The sequence below is a fragment of the Suncus etruscus genome, chromosome 2, assembly GCF_024139225.1.
Source record: "Suncus etruscus isolate mSunEtr1 chromosome 2, mSunEtr1.pri.cur, whole genome shotgun sequence".
Lineage (NCBI taxonomy): Eukaryota > Metazoa > Chordata > Mammalia > Eulipotyphla > Soricidae > Suncus > Suncus etruscus.
This window is the reverse complement of record NC_064849.1, coordinates 153459832-153480288: the sequence shown is the minus strand read 5'-3', so window position 1 is coordinate 153480288 and position 20457 is coordinate 153459832. Positions and strand designations below refer to the sequence as shown.

General features: G+C 39.2%; 1 protein-coding gene across 1 annotated transcript in view; it reads right to left on the bottom strand.

Moving 5' to 3' along the window:
• LNPEP (leucyl and cystinyl aminopeptidase) overlaps positions 1-20457 on the bottom strand; it is a 101125-nt gene that overhangs the window by 37116 nt on the left and 43552 nt on the right. The window contains exons 2-5 of the mRNA XM_049769115.1: positions 18879-19719; positions 13729-13867; positions 11656-11787; positions 380-500 (exon numbers count right to left, since the gene is read on the bottom strand). Of these exons, the coding sequence (XP_049625072.1) occupies positions 380-500; positions 11656-11787; positions 13729-13867; positions 18879-19719 (1233 nt within the window). The remainder of the gene's footprint in view (positions 1-379; positions 501-11655; positions 11788-13728; positions 13868-18878; positions 19720-20457) is intronic.

Sequence of the window (20457 nt, the reverse complement as noted above, 5' to 3'; positions counted from 1 at the left end):
CTTAACATTCAAGCACATTCATGGACTCTACATAACATCATCTGAACAATTAGAAATGCCGCATGTTATTATTAATCATATGTTAACAGCAAAGGTTCTTTTAAAAATATCTCTGGGGGGCCGGAGTGATAGCATGGAAGTAAGGTGTTTGCCTCGCATGTAGAAGGATGGTGGTTCAAATCCCGGCATCCCATATGGTCCTCAGAGCCTGCCAGGAGTGATTTCTGAGCACATAGGCAGGAGTAACCCCTGAAGGCTGCTGGGTGTGACCCAAAAACAAACAAACAAACAAATCTCTGGTAAAAAATTCTTCTAAAAGCAATATAAAATGAATCTAGGTTATGACAGAAATGAAAATAAGATGCTGCATGACTCTTACCCAATTTCTTAAGTGGATACTCAATTTCAAAGTAGTTCTCATAAAACTCAAGAAGTTTTACAGTTGTTTCCAAGGCATGGTGAACCTGACCAATCTTTTCTGGCACAACATATATAGAAACCTGAAAGGAAACATTATGTATTTATAATGAAGGATACAATCAGGATGGCATGAACACTGCCAAGATTAGTGCAGCTGAGAAGTGCAGGGGGGCAGTAGATTTTTTTAGGAAAGAAGTTCTGCTTCTACTTTTCTTTTAGCTTCTACAGAGTTCAACAAATCACTTCCATACATACAGTAGCTACATACAGTAGCAACAGTACTGATGCCCTTTTCCAGAATGAATTATTTTGGGTCACATTAAGCAATTTATAAACATCTGCCCATTTAATTCTAAACCACTTGCTCTCTTCTCTTGCTTCTGAAAGACAAAACTAGACTTTACTCTTTTAATATTTATCACAGTGCCAGGTGCTGAATACAGCGTACTGAGGCATACTCAATAACAGGGGACTTATGTAAGAAAGTTGAGGTGAGACAGAAATTGTTCATCGATTCAAAGAAAACTACCATCCAAGACAACACATTCTCCTTCAGTAAGTACAACACCAGAAATTTTTCCTTTATACCCAGGACTTCTTATCTTTTTTAAGCTACTGGCTTATTTTTATGACCTACATTGTATACATTATAATCATGCCTACATAGTGAAACGTGTTCAGTGAATGGAGTTAAGCCAATTATGAGCACTGGAGATTCCAGGTCCCCTGATGCCAGGAATCCAGGCTGCAAGCTCAGCAACTGAGAAGACAGCTATATCCTACACAGTGAATTTACATCCCTAGTCTTGTCTCCTGAGTTCAACAGTCAAACCCAGATGAGGTAACAACGTGTTTTGTTCCGTAGGCAGCAAAAGGCAAAACTGAATCAATTATGTTCAAAGCAACAACTCGGAAAAGGCCGTATTGTTCCTCAAGTGATTGGGAAAAAGTCTTCTAAAACCACATGGGAAAGTGGAACGTGAACAAGAGAGAGGGAAAAAAGAATCCTTCGAAGATATGCACAGGTAAACAGTGAAGACTTACTAAAAATTCACCATCTGAACACAATACATTGGTAAAATATAAACTAAAATTATATTCAGTCACCCATTAAATGATTGAAAATTGATCAAGAGGGGCCAGAGTGATAGTAGGGTAGACAAGGTGCTTGCTTTGCACTTGGCCAACTGAGTTTGATCTCTAGAAACTCATTTAATTCCCTGAGCCCCACTAGGAATGATCCTTGAGCATAGAATCAGGAGTAATCCCTGAGCATATATGTTTTAAACCCCCAACTACTATTATAATGACTATGCCCAGAGTCTGGAATTTGAGATCAGTCTTTATTAATCGTTATCCATGGTCCTAGAAATGCGTAATTTATATTTGACACAATCATACAAATATCCTCCCTGTTGTATTACCATGGGCACTTGAAACAACTATTCCTAGAGAAAAAGTCAAGCTAAAAAAATGAAGTTCTTACAAAACTGATTCAGTTGGTCCCATTAAAATATGCACTTGGTATTTTATGGAATTTTATACCAGATTTTCTTCCACTTTTCCTCAGAAGAACATGTGCTATGCATTCTGACTAGATATAAATCTTTTGTTCATTATAATTCCTACCAAGCTGGCTTTAAGAACAGAAGCATATGAAGTAAACAAAGAAAACAACCCAGCTCAACAAAGTAAGTCTTGAAAAGCCTTTCTAGTTTGATCTGGGACCATTCAACTCTAAAACATAAAACTCAAACTTTTTCTTGCAAGACCTCTTGCTAAGACCTTTGGGATGTTTCTAAAAGACACAACCATAAAAAGTACTGGTCCACTCTAAGAGTAAAGGCAGTCTACAGGAATAAGAGATTAGCCAGGCCTAACTGAATTGTCACTTAATTTTTTTTTAAATTAGGTAAACAAAAGCAGAAAGAGAAGCATACCTCATCTCCTACCCACAGAATTGTCATATGAGATTTAAAACAACATACGACATTTGGTTTATAATATGAAGCTTCCTGAAAACTACTAGGTTTTCTAAGTAGCTGGACGTAGGAAAAAAAGCTTAAGTTCCTCAATGAAACTAAACGAAAAATGACTAGTATCAAGTTTATCCAGAATAATTGACTAGATGAAAAATTAGGTAAATTATATACAAAAATTATCTACAATGTTACTAGTCAATAAAAAGATGTGTGAAGTAGAAACATTTAAGTAGAAATATGGAAATGATGTTCTTGGCTAAATATGAATAAGTTAACATGCTACAAGATGGATAATATCCCTGAAGGTTCTGTTTGAATGGTGAATGGATGACAGTCCTCACTTGACTAAAAATACAAGTGTAACTTCAGATCTAAAAATCAGACCTATGGTAAAAATAAGATCAGACAATGATAAAAACAAGACAAATCTAAAACAAACAAATACAGCAATATACTTCAAAACTGGCATTGAATTTTCTAGTTAATTATGGTATTCCTGGCAGTAGGAATTTATTAGGCAACTACAGTATACTTAAAGGCAATGAGAAATTTAAGGAACAAAAGAGTGAATAGGGGCCCGGAGAGATAGCACAGCAGCGTTTGCCCGGAGAGATAGCACAGCAGCGTTTGCCTTGCAAGCAGCCGATCCAGGACCAAAAGTGGTTGGTTCGAATCCCGGTGTCCCATATGGTCCCCCGTGCCTGCCAGGAGCTATTTCTGAGCAGACAGCCAGGAGTAACCCTTGAGCACTGCTGGGTGTGGCCCAAAAAACCAAAAAAAAAAAAAAAAAAAAAAAAAGAGTGAATAGAACTAATAAAGGAAATGTTCTTCTTTCCATAGACTTTGAGAAGTCTTTACATTTTAAAAAATACTTATTTCAACTTCAACATTTTTAGTTGTTTGTGATACCATAAAATTAGTAAACTGCTGGTTCCTGAATCTTAAAACAGAGCCTATTTTAGTATTATTACATTTTAGCGTAACAAAAATTCTTTTTTTGAAATTAAATATTGTGGGGTTTTTTTTTTGGGGGGTGGCACATCTAGCAGTGCTCAGTGATTCTCCTGTCTCTGTACTTAGGGATCAGTCTGGCAGACTTGGGAACCATATGGGATGCAAGGGACTGAACCCAGTCGGCCATATATAAGGCAACCACCCTACCTACTGCACTGCCTTTCAATTCAACCCTGAATTTCCTTTCTTATGCTTATAAGACTATATTTACTAGGATAAGCAGAAGCTTAGTAAGATGTTAATAAACAAGCAATTTGAAGAGCTGCCAGCACAAAGTACAATTTATGCATGTTTGATTCTTCTTCATTTCTTAATAAAATATTTCACTTTAAAGAACACACATAATTATTTTTTACTTGGGGGGGGGTCACACTAAGCAGTGCTCAGAAAGTTATCCTGGTTCTATGCTGGTGGAACTTGGGGACCCTGGACTCTCTCAGATGCCAGAGACTGAGCCCAGGTCAGTGGCATTCGAGTCAAACTCCTTGTCAACTGTATTATCTCTCTAACCCCTACACTTGCATTTCTGAGTAGCATTAAAAATGAAGTAGAAAGCCTATCTCGAATACAGACTGGAGGGCTCGAAGAGATAGCACAGCGGTATTTGCCTTGCAAACAGCCAATCCAGGACCAAAGATGGTTGGTTCGAATCCCGGTGTCCCATATGGTTCCCCGTGCCTGCCAGGAGCTATTTCTGAGCAGACAGCCAGGAGTAACCCCTGAGCAACGCTGGGTGTGACGCAAAAACCAAAAACCAAAAAAAAAAAAAAAAAAAAGAATAGAGACTGGAGGTGGGGAAGGAAAGAGGGTAGGGGCATTGGGGGTGGGAATGTTGCACTGGTGAAGGGGGGTATTCTTGATATGACTGATACCCAACTACAATCATGTCTGTAATCAAGATGCTTTATTGTTAAAAAAATTTATTCATCTGGTACTTATACAAAATTAAGATTATACTTGCAGACACTGAAAAAAATCCCACTGCTAGTTTTCCCATGGAAAAAGCAGAGTTTACCTCTTCTGTATGTGGACGGAGAAGCTGAAGGGTGAACAAACAGTGGCTTACAGTCAGGAAGATGTGAGGAGGGACTTGAAGCCAGGTTGACACCACAGTTCACATTAAACATTCATTTACAGATAAATGAATATATATACATATGAACAAGAGATCACTCAGATTGGTTAAATAGAGGAATTCACATCAGAGCAACTGGAAATACAGTCAAATTTTTAAAAGGATATTGAATTCAGAGTAAGTTCAACATGATCCTATAAGCAAGTAAGAATCAACTTAGTGAATTTAAGAAAAGGAGGGAGAAAAGGAGGGAGGGAAAGGAAAGGAAAAGTTAAAGAAAAAGGTTAAAGAGACCAAGACTTGATTTATGTTGATAAACAATAAAAGTTCTGGGAGTTTTATATCAAAGATTTAAATTCAGAACTATTAAAGTACTATGAAAAATCAGAGAGAGAATAACTAACCCTAGCTTGAGAAGAGTGAGAAAAGCATCAAACCTGGTTCTCTAGAATAAGTCTTTTGGATTTTATCAGGTCCACAAAATCAGGCTGTAGTCTGTCACACAATGCTTGAAGTGGAGTTTTTTTAAATTTTTTTCTTATAAACGTAAACCAATCTTAGCTTCCGTGTGAAATGATTCTAAAAAACTTCGGTTTAAACTTGACAAAATGTGAGTGAATAATTCATATTGGGTACTTACTCAATATGTAACCTATAATTAATTATCATTGAAAAATTTACTTCTTAAATAATTATCTACTCTTCAGGTTGAGCATGAAGGTATATGGTGTTACTTCTGATGAGTACTAAGCTATAATTAACATCTCTGTCTTATTTCTAAGAATTACAAGGTGGACATGATAATCTTTTCTAATAAACAATGTCCTTTTTATGGAGCAAAATGATAAAATCTACAAAAGAAAATTGTGATTAAAATCAAGCTCTTTATTCTCGAATTCAAGCAAACTTGTCCAAGAAAAGACAATATTCCCTAGTAGAAATTAAAAAAAGAAAAAAATATATAAAGAATTAAATTAACAGTTCTATCAAAATCATTATAGCTTTAAAAAGGTCCCTTTTTTCTATATTACCAATAAGTGATCTTATCTTTATTAGGTTTTACTGTGAAATTTAATCTTAAAATTTAACCACTCACAAACAGGTATCAATGATAAAGTAAAACAGAGGAGTCTACTTAAAATAAAAATTAAATTTGAGTTAACTACACATAAATCATACCCCTAAAACATCTTACACATTACTGTAAGATAGAAAAACCCAAATGAGGACCAGAAAGACAACCCAAAGGTCAGAGCACAGAGGAGGCAGGAATCACCCCATGGCAAAGTGGCCACCCAAGCAAGCAGCCTCCAAACACCCAGCTGGAAGAAGCCCACAGGGCATGGCCCCAAACAAACAAATTATAAATAAAAATGTGGGGAGTTAACTTACTTTTTCAACTTCAAAGAGATTTTTTTCCCTAACTGCATTTTTATACGCTCTTTTGTCTGCTCCAAAGTTGTTCTAAATTTTGTTCTGAAGTCTGTTCTAAATTTTGCACTGTCAAATAAAACATTCTGCTCTGATGGATACATTCAATATCTGTAACCACCAATATGGTACCCATCATTTACAAGAAAACAACTAATGCATGAAATGCGATAAGTGAAACGAAGGAAGCAGATTTTAAGTTAATGTTTTCAGCTTTATGGAGCTGTAATTTACACAGCACACCAAGTAAATTTAATGGTGCACAATGTGCTGAGTTTGGTTCATATAGTTTGTGCAATGATTGTCACAACACTAAATCCATTCTGCCATGACCTTCCTGGACTGCCCTTTTCTGGTGGTTGCAAACATGTACAATCTACTCTTCTCAACAACTTTCAAGTATATGCTACAGTACCATTTGCCATGCTGCACACTGGATCTTATAATTCAGTCTTCCCTTTATCTACCTCCTTTCCCTCCCACCACTCGGCTCCAGACAACTGCCATGCTGTTCTGCTTCTAGGAGTTCTATTTCTTTCATTCCACATCTAAAAGAGAGCAAAAGGGTTTTGTCTTTCTCTTTCTGATATGTCACTTAAAATAATGTCCTCAAAGTCATTGAACAGAATGGCAAGATTTCCTTCTTTCTCAATATTCTGAATAATATCCCATAGTTCATATATATAACTTATTTTATATTTGTTCATCCTTCACATGATCACAGCTATTTTTCCTCTCTAGGCTATCAATGAATAATGCCACAATAAACACAGGCATGCAGGTATATTTTTTAATATCCTGCGCTCACTTCCTTTAGAAACATACAAAAAGTGAGGCTGCTGATCATATGACAGTTCTATTTTATTTCTAAAAAAAAAACCTCCAAACTATCCTAGAGGTCAGCCAATTAATATTTTCATCAAATTGTGAAAAGCTTTCTTCTCTACTTCACCATCACTTCTCTTGGCTTTTAGACAGTAGCAATTCTAACATATGACTACTATCATATGATTTTAAGTTGATAAGGAACTTGAATGCACAGGTCACTGGTAATTAGTGAAAATTCAGGCAAAGCTATCATGTATCACTGGTCACTTCAGTGTCTTCTTGGTAAAATTCTATTAAGTTCCCTGCGCATTTGTCTACTAGGCTGTTTGCTTTTTGTTATCAGGAGTTTTGGAAACAGCCCCCTTGTACACATATGATTTGCAAATATCCTCTTCTATTTAAGTTACCTTTCATTTTTGCTTCTTTTAAAATAAGCTTTTTGCTTATTTTTTGCTTTTGATATTTGTGCTTTCACTATATAACCACAAGACAATTTTCCCTATTTCCAAGACACAGATTATTAATATATATGAATATATATATATATATTTGTTTTGTTTTGTTTTTTGGGTCACACCCAGCAGTGCTCAGGGGTTATTCCTCGCTCCATGCTCCAGAAATCACTCCTGGCAGGCTCGGGAGACTATATGGGATGCCAGGATTCGAACCAATGACCTTCTGCATGAAAGGCAAACGCCTTAGCTCCATGCTATCTCTCCAGCCCCACTATTAATATTTTTTCTAAAAGTTTTATGGATTCAGATTGTTTAAAAGTGTTTAATCTATTTAGAATTATTTTTGTGCAAGTTAGAGGCCCCATTTCATCCATCAGGGTGTGATTATTTTTCCAAATACAACTTACTAAAAGAGACTATGCATGACTCACTCAATGCTCTTGACTCTCTTGTCAAGTAATAGTTGATCACATATGAGTTGATTCGTAGGTTCAGATTTCACTTTTTTTTTTTTTGGTTTTTGGTTTTTGGGTCACACCCGGCAGTGCTCAGGGGTTATTCCTGGCTCCAGGCTCAGAATTGCTCCTGGCAGGCACAGGGGACCATATGGGGTGCTGGGATTCGAACCGATGACCTCCTGCATGAAAGGAAAACGCCTTACCTCCATGCTATCTCTCCGGCCCCCAGATTTCACTTTTTTAATGCCAGTGTCAAATCAGGCTGAGAGTGTTATTTCTTTAATTTTATGAAAGTGTTTGAGAAGGACTAGCACCATCATCATTATTATTACTACTTTTTGAAATGGTGGATAGAATTCATAAGGGAAACTATCTGGTCCTAGTGTTTTGCTTTGGCTACACCCAATGGTACTCAGGGTTTACTCACTAAAGAGTTTCAGGGGATGCTACAGGGTGCTGGGGATAGAACCAGGTTAGCTATGTGCAAGACAAATGCCCTACCACTCACTCCCTTCACATTTATACCCAAGCTTTCCTTTATTGGAAGGCTTTTGATTACTAGCTCATGTTGCTTGACACTGATCTGTTCAGATACTTTGGCTTTCATGGTTTTTTGTCTTAATACATCCTAAGTTTCTCACTTCCCTGATTTGTTGATCACTCACAGTTGTTTCCTATTTGTATTTCTCTGGTATCAGTTGCAAGGTTCCTTTCTAATTTTAAATCTTTTTTTTTTCTTTTGAAGCCACATCCAGCAATGTTCAGGGTTTATTCTTGGCTCAGCAATCATTCCTGGCAAGGTTGGCAGACCATATAGGATTACAAGGACTGAACGTGGTCAGTCAAGTGCAAGGTAAGTGCCCTACCTGCTGTTCTATGGCTCCAGCCCCCCTTTAAGAATCAGTAAAAGGTGATCAATTTTGTTCATCTTTCAAAGAAAAATTTTGTTGAATTTTTCATATTGTTTTTTTTCTACCATTTTCATTTACTTCCATTATCATCTTTATAATTTCATCCTGCCACTTTGGGCTTAATTTGTTCATTCTCTGAGGTGCAAAATCAGTGTTTACTTGAGATGCTTTTTTCTTAATGAAAAGGCATTTATTTGTCAGAATAAACTTCCCTCTTAGTACTGTGTTTTCAATACACTCCAGAGGAGACATATACTACCAAATTGGCAGTATGGAAGCATTCTATATTTGACTACATTCACCTCTTTATTAATGTGTTATATATTCTTAAGTTAGTAATGATCATTTTTTATTCCATTGAAAGAACTTTCAAACTTTTTCCACCCTATATTTCACACTGGTTTATTTTCATCTATGTAATCACAAAAATTCTTATTTTTTTAGTACAAGCCTGGAGGAAATACAATTCCTTGGTTTTTGTGTGTGTGAGCAAGTACCACTCAGTCTCTGAAGGTAAACCCTGCTGACAACAGATACTTGATTGGCTGGGTTTTCTCTCCATCCCATACACTCTGGTGATGCCACTATCTCCTGTCCCGGAAGGCTGCTGCTGGAAATTCATTGGTAGACTTATGGGTATTTTCTAGTCAGCTCTACTAGCTTTTCTCTTGCTGTGATTCTGTCTCTTATAACTTTGGACTATTCTATTACTAATGTATTGAGGAGATCTCCTTAAATTGAATTTGCCCGGACATCTAAAAGTTTCTTGATCTTAGATATTGAAATTTCTCTCCAGAATTGGAGAATACTCAACCATTGCTCCCTTAAATAAATTTTTTGTCTCATTTCCCTCTGTTCTCCTTCTGTAGCTCCGTAACTCACAAACTGTATCCTTCGATGGCAATCCAGAAGTCATGTAGATGGTCTTCACTTTCTTCTTCTCTTTTATGGTTTGCCTCTAAATGAATTCTTAGAAATTTCCCCACATTAATATGTGCAGATTTTCTTTGGACCAATCTAGTCTGCTATTATTATAGACTGCATTTTCCACTTCATTTGCTGTAGTCTTGTTTCTCTATTACTCCTATGTCTTTGTTAGAGTTCTTCGATTCCCAAATTGATTGAAATGTCTGTGTTTACTTGCATTGCAAAAGTTTTCTTATTAAAAAGTTCTTCTGAATTCTTTATTGACTAATCGCAGCTTTCTATGTCTCTGAATTGGTATTAGAGGTAGACTAGGAAGGGCCATTTGTCCTTGATTCTGCATGTCCCTTTATGTCAGGATGGTTGTTGTGGCAATTGAAGCAGTAGTGACTTGCTCTAGTCTGTAACTTCACCCTGGATTTAGGTGTAGCTACCTGAGATCCACCCATTTCTGGGAGGGGTCTTGAGAACCAGATATTATGTGTAACCTTACCTGCAAGACCCCGCCCATTCCTGGGAGGGGTCTTGGAAAAGGTAGATAAGCCTTTGAGCCAGGGGATTAGGGTTTTCTGCCCTGCTGGGCTCTTTGGCTTTTGGGTCTTTGGCTTTTTGGTCTTTGACCAGCATGGAGGTCAAAGGGAAGATGGCTGAAAGGAATTAAGATGCAGGGTAGTGGGGCCGGAGAGATAGCATGGAGGGTAAGGCATTTGCCTTTCATGCAGAAGGTCATTGGTTCGAATCCCGGCATCCCATATGGTCCCCCGAGTCGGCCAGGAGTGATTTCTGAGCATGAAGCCAGGAGTAACCCCTGAGCGCTGCCGGGTGTGACCCAAAAACCAAAAAAAAAAAAAAAAAAGATGCAGGGTAGCTAAGAATGGCTGAATGCTTAAAAGGTTATGAGATAGGCCACACACATGTGGTGAATAGGGCATGAATAAAGTTGATGCTTCCTGATACCTGCCTGTGAGTGAGTTCAATACCTGTCGCTTTCCTGGACCCCAGACCCGCAGGTTGATGGGGGTTGTGGAGCCACGTGGCCTGGGATAGCAGAGAGAAATCCACCTCCATCCATCGCCATCCAGATCCATCTTTATTTATTTAAGACAACACTAGTCTATGCTGACTGCTCTCTCCAATGTTGCCAAACTCCTATATTTGGCTCCAAATGTGTGTTAGAAATTCTGTTGGGAATCTGGATTTCTACAAAGGATCTCTTAAAGATGGCTGATATCTTAGACAATGTTTTCCAGGTGTTTCCAGAGTACACATCAGAGGCTGAAATCTTTTCACTCAGGGCCCAGGCCGAACACAAGGTATAAATGCTCTGCATCTAATGCACAGTTAAGCCAGACTCTTTCCAGATCCCTGAGCTGATGATTTTAGATCCCACAGTAGCCACAAGATACTTAAATCAGTACTTAGATGTCAAATGTTGTAGGGGCCAGGAAGTGGGAAAAGAATGAGTCATGAATTTTAATATAAATAGACACAGAAGTTTCACTACTATATTATATGGCACAGTTCAGGAAGCTTCAGAATAGAGATATTGTCTTACTGAATTTTTCTCTTATAAAAGTAAAATTAAAAGAAACTTGAGAACTATTGTATTGACTTTCAGGTATTAAACTGACATTAAATCACAACTAAGCAAATAACAACAGCAACATTTATAGTATAAAATATCAGAACTGTGGAATCAGAACTATAATATAGGAGGCAGGGAGCTTATCTTGCATGAGGCCAATCTGGGTTCGATATGCAGGACCCTATGGTTACAGAGTACCACCAGGAGTGAATCCTGACTGCAGAGCCAGGAGTAAGACCTGAGTATATCCAGGTATGGCTCTAAAACAACAACAACAACAAAATGGGGGCCAGAGCAATAGTACAGCAGGTAGGGTACTTGCCCTCCTCATGGTTCAATAGGATTCAATCCCTGGCACTGTATATGGTTCCAGAGCCCCACAATGCAGAGCGAGGAGTAAATAAACCCTAAGTGACAGAAATATGGCCCCCAAGCAAAAACAAACAAGCAAAAGACCAAAAATCAGAGCTCTGATCCAAAAACATGCTTTTCTTTATAAAGCAGTTCGTAGGAATCATTAAAAAATTTCTCATGACCTCCTGTGAAGCACATGTTCAATTAATACAACATACCAGCGTTCCGTTTAAATCATGACTCAGGTTCTTCAGCTCCCCCACAATGAAAGCAACCAGGTAGGTGCTCATCTTCACACTCTCATGAAACTCATCCTGAACAAGTCCATCTCCTACATGCACTGAAGACTTCTATAAGCAAAAAGGGAGAAAAAATGACAGTTCTGTAAATATGGGAATAAGTGACAGTGAAAAATAAAGAAATTGACAATTCAAATATAAAGTTAGTAGCAAAAAAGTTGGCATAATTAATCTCTCTGCACAAATATCTTTACAGAGTGTAGTCCTGTTGTCGGCCTTTTCTGTCATCCATTAGGAAGACAAAATTGTTGGCAGTCTCAAAAGATGACTATCTAAATGTAAATAAGAGTTATTGACATTGGACGTTTCTCTCTTTTGAAACTACTCAAACCAAACCTAGAGTGCCTTCTGACATAAAAGTCAACTAGCCGATCAACTGCTACAGAGGGTCCCAGAGGGAGAGCAGCAGATGAGCCCTTCAACTGAAAGTAGCAAGCATTAGAGACACCCTCTGTTCAGCTACATACATACTTTTAAGAGCCTCTTCTCCCTCTTCATCTTTACATTTCCTGATTCTAAAGGATGTTTTCACACACTGTTCAATCAGTTAAAGATGGAGGGAGGAAGAGTGAACACTGACCCCCCCACCCCCAGTAAAGATTCTTAAAAGAGCTCAGAAATGAATATCATTAAAACAGTCAAGTTACCTTGGTTTTGCAAAGAATATATACTTATCTCCCAAACTTCAGACTTCAGACATCAGACCATGATGCCATCCAGCACAAAATCCCTCCCTAACCCTGACCCACTACCTAATAATTGCTTCTCACTTACTTTGCCAACAAGCCCTCACATATATTTGCACACTATGCCTGAGATTTCTGGGGACAAGGAGAACACATCTTCTCAGACTGATAGTACCTGAATGAAACCACGTTTCTGCATCAACCCTTGTCTCTCACTAACTTGCCTTTGAGTGACAATTACCTGGACGTGGGCTCAGTAGCAAAATGATCAGAAATAGCTGTATAAAGTACCATGTTAGTGTTGATGACCCAAAGAAAACTTAGTGAGTCACTAGAGAATTCTGCAGTGAACACAATATAAGGGAAAGCAGACAGCCTTGAAAGATAGTGCAAGTGAATTAGGTATGTTTCAGAACACCAGGCAAATCAGCATCCCTTCAACAGAGAATGACTAAGGAGTGAGTTATGGCAGAATGGACTGCTGAAATGGAATCCTGCTAGAGGACAGATCAACTTGAGGGTGAACTCCATGGTTTTCTGGGTGTGGCAAGTTTTCTCCCCTAGCCACACAGGCTCCAAGAGGCTATAATTAGGCTTCACACAAGGCCTTAATGTCAATAAAAGAACACTCTCAGTTATGTTTAGCATTAAAACATCTTGCTTGGATTTGGGGCCGAAGCAGTGGTGCAAGTGGTAGGGCAACTGCCTTGTAAGTGCTAGCCTAGGATGGACTGGAGTTTGATCTTCCGGCGTCCCATATGGTCCCCCAAGCCGGGAGCAATTTCTGAGCACATAGCCAGCAGTAACACCTGAACGTCCATGGGTGCGGCCCAAAAACCAAAGGAAAAAAAAATCTTGCTTGGTTTTATTCAATTGCCTCCAATGCTTACACCTAAAAAGGAGAGTTATATGTTCTTAGTAAACCTCAACATTATATACAGAGTTTTCATCCACCAAATTTCAAAGACAATCCTGACTCAACATGATCAAGTACCATGTTTGGAATTGCAAATTCATCAGGTCCCAGAAAATATCATCATAATCTTTATTATTAGCCCATAGACATTAATATTTATATTTATACATACATATATGTACACACATATTTCACACTCTTCTATTTCTGGTCTATAATTTTCATATACATATTCTTATTTCAAAAACCGTTCTTTAGACTAACTTCCCAGTTGAGTTTAACATATTTATTAAACTTCATCTATTTGAATCATACTCAAAAGAGAATCTCAATCAATCATCACAAAGGGATACACTCAAAGATTTTTACAATCAAAGAATACAACAGTACCTTGGGCATATTTGATAAAGCAGTATATTGTTCCTCTCTTGTGATCTTGATGACAAATGTGGCTTTAAATGATGGTTCATCAAAACAAGGAAAAGCAGATCTTGCAGCCAGGGGTTCAAACTGAGTTGCAGCAAAGTACCTAAGATGCAAATTAATCCAGTTGTTATTCAAGACCCGATATTTAAGTCACTTTGAAAAGTACCAGAGATACTTAGAAGAATATTATTTAAAGCTGGTCATAAAAGGACCTGCAAACAGCTGAGAAGGTCAGAGGCTTCATAGGGACTGGCATTTGTCAGACTGCAAGGATTGGCATCTCTTGAAAACAAAAGAGAACAAATTCTACTCTTGCAGTTGAAGATGTTGCAAGGTATTGGTGACAACTGAAGGTGACCTAAGAAAAGATGAATCTATGAAGAGGTGGAAGAGGGAAGAGATGTGCTAAAGAAAGGAGACGCCTGCGCTGGAACCTCCAAGGTGACCTGAGATGAACCACACAGGGAGGCTATGGCAGATCACTGAATCTTAAAAGGTTCTGATAGAAGTTCAGGGTGAAACATAACTGCATTAGCTACATGATTCACCACACCAAGCATGGCTTCCCAGCTCTAAACCTCAAGCTCAGTACTTGGATTTCATCAAGCAAGGGGTAGGAGGGTAAAGTGGATAGGGCATAGGGAACTGTCCTACTATCCACACTTTCTGTTACCCTCTTCTGAAACAAATTCATTTTCCTTCTCTCCCAAGTCCAACAACAACTGACAATTTCACTGGTTCAAAAGTTCTCAAGTATGAGGGCCCAAGCAATTGCACATCGGTAGGGTGTTTGCTTTGCACACACAGCTAATCCAGGGCAAACCTGGGTTCAATCCCTGGCGGCCCACATGATTCCCTTAGCTAGGAGCTATTTCTGAGTGCACAGCCAGGAGTAACCAACCCCCTGAGCATCAGAAGGTGTGGCCCCAAAACAAAACCAAACAAACAATTCTCAAGCATGGTATGGGTTGGCATTAAAACAAAACAAAATAAAAAGAAGGAAGAGGCAAATGCAGGTTTTCTAAGAAGAGGAGGAGTAAACATCTGCACTGGGCTCTCAGAGCAAGTGTGGCCCTGGTATATGACCACCAGACCACATCTAGTCCTTGCACAGCCCTGACAGCCCTGTTTGCTTACTGCTTATTCTCTACTTTTAAAAGATAACTAGAAAAAAAAATGGGGAATTTGGAGTCAGACCTACATTCTGCAATGTAACAGACACATGGTTTCAGATGAAACTGGCCTACATCTCAAATTCCTTATTTGCTGAATTAGGACTGAAGCAGAGTCTTCTGCCAAATACTGAAGGTTTCTGTTAATATAAAGACAACATAATAAAAGATATCTGTATGTCAAAAAATTCTAAGGTTTACTTATGATTTGTAGTCACTAATAATTATAGTCATGTCTTCTTACCTAAATTCATTGCATTTTTTGCCTAGTAAGGAAATGCCCAAATAGTTATTTCTGTTAGGTGGACTAAAAAAATAGCAATTAACATGGATAATGTAATTTCAACTTAGTGTGTTTCCAACATTCATTTCTTCACCTAATCCAAAATTCCTATCCACTTAGCAAAATTTGCAAGAGAGGCAATAAGAATAAGGGTAAAGTTTATGATGCCAGTTGCTTCTGGGTCAAGACTGGTCCACATTTAAAGACATATCAAATGTATCTTAGCAACTATTAGGAGCACTGGGCCAGAGCATGAACCTGTCAGGTCCATGTAACTGAACTGAGTATCACCACCAAGAATGGCCCTAGGCGTAGGGGGTCTGAGCACCACTTGTGAGAACTCTCAAAATAACAAAGATAAAAACTTTAGGGCTGAAGTAACAGCACAGTGGTAGGGTGTTTGCCTCGCACTCGATCGACCTGAGACAGACCCAGGACAGATCCGGGTTCAATTTCCATCCCCAGCATCCCATATGGCTCCCTGAGCCTGCCAGAAGAGATTTCTGAGCGCAGAGCCAGGAGTAACCCCTGAGAGCCAATGGATGTGACCCAAAAACAAAACAAAAAAAAAAAGATAAAAACTTTTCATTGCTGAAAGACAAGAAAATAGAACTATCTTATATAAGGGATCCTTGGAGATGGCCGAGGATCGAGGACAGGGGTCACCTAGCTGTCCTATTTAGGCTGAATCTATGAAGTTTATTCTTTCATCAGAGCTTGAAGATTTGTCTTTAGAAATACTAACTGGTTCAGTTTGAGCACTACCCAAGCATCACTGAAGATGACTCTAAATTAGCTGAGAGTGAGATAAGAGAATTCTTAGCGACTGTGATGGCAGTGGGTAAAAGATTTGGGTCATCAGCTCGGAGGCTGCCTGGCTGAAGGATACCAGCATGGTCCAGAGGCAGCCTCTGACTCTAGGCAAGAGAGTGGGTTCCCCTTCTGTCATCCTCGTGCCATGTGAGAGGCTGAAGAGTTGACTATCCGTGCCTGTTTCCCCACTTGTAACACAGATAATAGAACAGGATGGAAAACTGCAAAAACTATCTTTAATAGAACTGGGCAAAATCAAAGTGGCAGAAAAAAATTACCTTGAAGGGCAGTTTTCAGACATCATAAGAGGTTATATGTCACACAAACTTTTATCATTTAGAAAGAAATTGAATCAGGTAAGACATTCATTTTGCTCATATACACATATATATAAAATACTTTACTTGGATGAGCAAAATGAATGTCTTACCTGATTCAATTTCTTTCTAAATTGAAAGAATATGTATCATATCCTTTAAACATATATATGAACATATATATAAACATATATAGTATATATACATATATATAAAACAGAATTTCAAACTGATTAAAAATTCAAAATGCTACTTTTAATATTCTATTTTTGTTTGTTTGTTCTTTGGGCCATACCCAGTGATGCTCAGGGGTTACTCCTGGCTCTACACTCAGGAATTATTCCTGGTGGGCTTGGGGGACCATATGAGACACCATGGATTAAAACCAGGTTGGGGCCGGCATGGTGGCATTAGAGATAAGGTGTCTGCCTTGCCAGCGCTAGCCTAGGACAGACCGGGGTTCAATCCCCCGGCGTCCCATGTGGGCCCCCAAGCCAGGAGCGACTTCTGAGCGCATAGCCAGGAGTAACCCCTGAGTGTCACTGGGTGTGGCCCAAAAACAAACAAACAAAAAAAAAAACAAAAAAAAACAGGTTGGCTGTGTGCAAGGCAAATGCACTACCAGCTCAGCTATCACTCTGGCCCTAATATTCTATATCTTTTTCTTTTTTTGTCACTTCTGGCAGTGCTCAAGGATTACTCTTGGCTCTGTGCTCAGAAATTACTCCTGGCAGGCTCAGGGGATCATATGAGATGCCAAGGATTGAATGTGAGTCATATGTGCAAGGCAAATGCCCTACCAGGTGTGCTATTGCTCCTGCCCCTTATTTCTTTCTTTTTTTTTTTTTTTTTTTTTTTGGTTTTTGGGCCACACCCGGTGGTGCTCAGGGGTTACTCCTGGCTGTCTGCTCAGAAATAGCTCCTGGCAGGCACGGGGGAGCAAATGGGATACCGGGATTCGAACCAACCACCTTAGGTCCTGGATTGGCTGCTTGCAAGGCAAACACCGCTGTGCTATCTCTCCGGGCCCTGCCCCTTATTTCTTAATTTTAAGGAATTAGTTTCATTTCCCTGACATTCTCCATTAACACAATTCTTTTTTGGGTTTTTTTTTTTTTTTTTTTGGTTTTTGGGTCAAACATGGCGGCGCTCAGGAGTTACTCCTGCTCTACGCTTAGAAATCACTCCTGGCAGGCTCAGGGGACCAAAGTGATGTGGGGATTCGAACCACCGTCCTTCTGTATGCAAGGCAAATGCCCTACCTCCATGCTATCTCTCCATTAACACAATTCTGTCCAAGTGGCCATATCAGAAATTATCTTACTCTGGCCTACATAACTCTCACAACTCTCACTACATAGGGTAGGTTCAAGGACTTGATAGTAAGAATCTAACTAGAAGAAATGACAAAAGGGGTTGAGTGGCCTTAATGGCCCTTTTGCATATTACAATCACTTTGCCAGTGTTCACCCTATACTTTCAAGAGAAGGTGGAGATTGTAAATGGAGAACTAAAGCCAAGAATTCCCACTGCAACACAATTCTAAATTAACTTTAAAGTCAGAGCTCAGGTAAGAGTCAGCAGGTGGCTTGCCTAAAATTACAGAAATGGAAAAAGAAAAAAGCTACATATTACATACGGAACACAGATCTTGCTTTTGTCATTTTCTCCACTTAAGAAGGAACATTTTTCCTTCAATGATTTGAAACATTCTATTCAACTTCCTTAGTATACCAATATGCCAATGGCCCGCATCAGTAACTCAAAATTGGGTTAAAAGATCCTCTAATGAGATTCATTGTACACATACGCAAATGAACAATATCACTATTTAAGAACAGCTTGTATGTGATATGCATAGAAATCTTCCCAGAAATTCTTATTAAACATGATGAGTACTAAAATCAAAGAACAAAACATAATTTAAACAGGAAGATAATTGCTTTTGAGTCACTCTTTTATGAAAAAAAGCCAAATTAAGCTTCTGCTAGATTTTCTTTAAATTTCCATCAGATGGCCAAAACAGAATTACACTAAAAAAAGAAAACAGAGCAGCAAAAATTAAGGATGGTAAAAATGATATTTGTATGCAAACATTTCTTTACTCCCCATATCTGTATGCAGACGTTTCTTTACTCCCCTTTTGTCTTTCACTAAGTAACTCCTACAGTTCTGCACACTAAGAAAATAAGATCTTAAACAATAACCTGTGCTTTCCACACAGACTTTGTCAGCTAATAGAAAATTGCTTTGGTTTTATAAGAAAAGGTCACTGAAGTCTTTCTGATAGTAACTGATACCATCAGCTTGTCCTTCCATCAACAAACGCCACTGTGAAATATTTTGTTCAAGATATTGACATAGGGAAATGGTATACTTTCAAAAATGATCTAATATTTTGCACACATCTTAAAACTTATTTTAAAACTGTGGTCAATAAATAGCCTTGCTGTGGGCAAAGGAATCCATCTTGCAGTGCCGAGCAAAGCACGGAAAAGGAGAAGCATTTTAGAGGGATGTATAACATACTTGGTCTCGTTCTTTTCATCTGGGTAGGAGAAGCCGTAGAATCCATAGTAAGTGCTGGATATATTGGCTGTGTACTCAATCTTCAAAGAATAATTGTGCCCTTCGAGAAGGGCCTCGGGAGCAACTATGGCGATTTGTTCATGAAATGGGTATTCCAGGAACTCAACTGGCTTTTCTTGGCTGGAAACCATGGACATAAAGGTAACTTTTGAGATGTTGTGGCCAGTGCTGTGAAGAACAATGTTCCATGTCGCCTGCAATGCCTGAACAGCAATGACTACTGAGCCTGTGAAAGTCATGGAGGTTAAGTTTGGGCAGAGGTGAAGTTCATAATGGAGCGGCATGACGGTCATGGGGAGCCGGGCTTGAGCCCATGGGAACAACTTTCCATTGGTTGCCATGGGCTGGATGAGTCCCATTGACTGGTTGCTTCTGTGGCAGCCCTCTTTGGTAAAGGTACATCTGGGCAAGAGATAGATGACCATGATCACCGAAATGGCAAGCACGATAACGAACATACAGACCACCATAGTCCTGGCAGAGGGCACAGAACACACTCCCTCTGTATTCGGCCTGTAGCCGCCTGCACTGTTCCGAAGGCCCGAGCTTCTGTTCATGAAGGACATGCCCAGCAGCTTGGCAGATGACTCATAGTCCTCTTCGTCTTCATCCATCTCGTGCTCACCAAGGCCCCGCACCAGCAGGCGTGATCCCCGGGGCTCATACTCTACCTCATCAGGCTCCAAAGGATGTAAACAAGGCTCTTTGGCTAAATCCACTACATCTGGTTCTTCCTCAAACATACTGTTTTCGATCATATTCCTGGGGAGCTGAAGCCGATCTAAAAAAGTCACCAAAACAAAATGATAAAGCAGAGTTAGGGGAAAGGTTCATAATATATAATCTACTTGCAAGATCACATAGAATCTAAGAATTTTTCTTTTGGGGGGTTAGAGAATTAGGGATATACCCAGCTGTATTCAGGGCTTACTAATGGCTCCATGGCTCAGTAAACACTCCTGTTGGGGCTCAGGGGATCATAAGTGGTGACAGGGATTGAACCTATGTCAGCTGCATGAAAGCAAGTGCCTAATTCATTCTAGCCCCAGGAATGTTTCTTCATCATGAAGACATTGCCACTTCAGAGCAAGAGAATAAGCTGTTTGTGGCATGCATGTATATCATCCAATAAAAACTTAAGCAGACATCAAAGACTGTAAATATGAAACAAGAAGGTAAGCTAAGTAACCATGCATCTGAATTGAAACACTCATCTCAATACACAGTCCAGTACAACAACCTGGACCCTTGTCCTGATCTGGAGAGGGGACTGGGGGGTGGTGGTTGGGGGGCTGTATCACAGTGTAAAGAGTCAGTGAGATGAAAGGTATATGTCATTAGGAGTCCACATTCCTCTTCTGAGCTCTGGTCACCAGCATCAATAAAACTGGAAGACCTCAAGTCATTTCCCCCAAGGCTTACTCCTCATACTTGGTAGGTTCAGGGATCATATATGGTGTAGGACATTAAACCCAAGTAGGGAACATGCAAGGCACATGCTTCACCCCCTTCTCTCTCT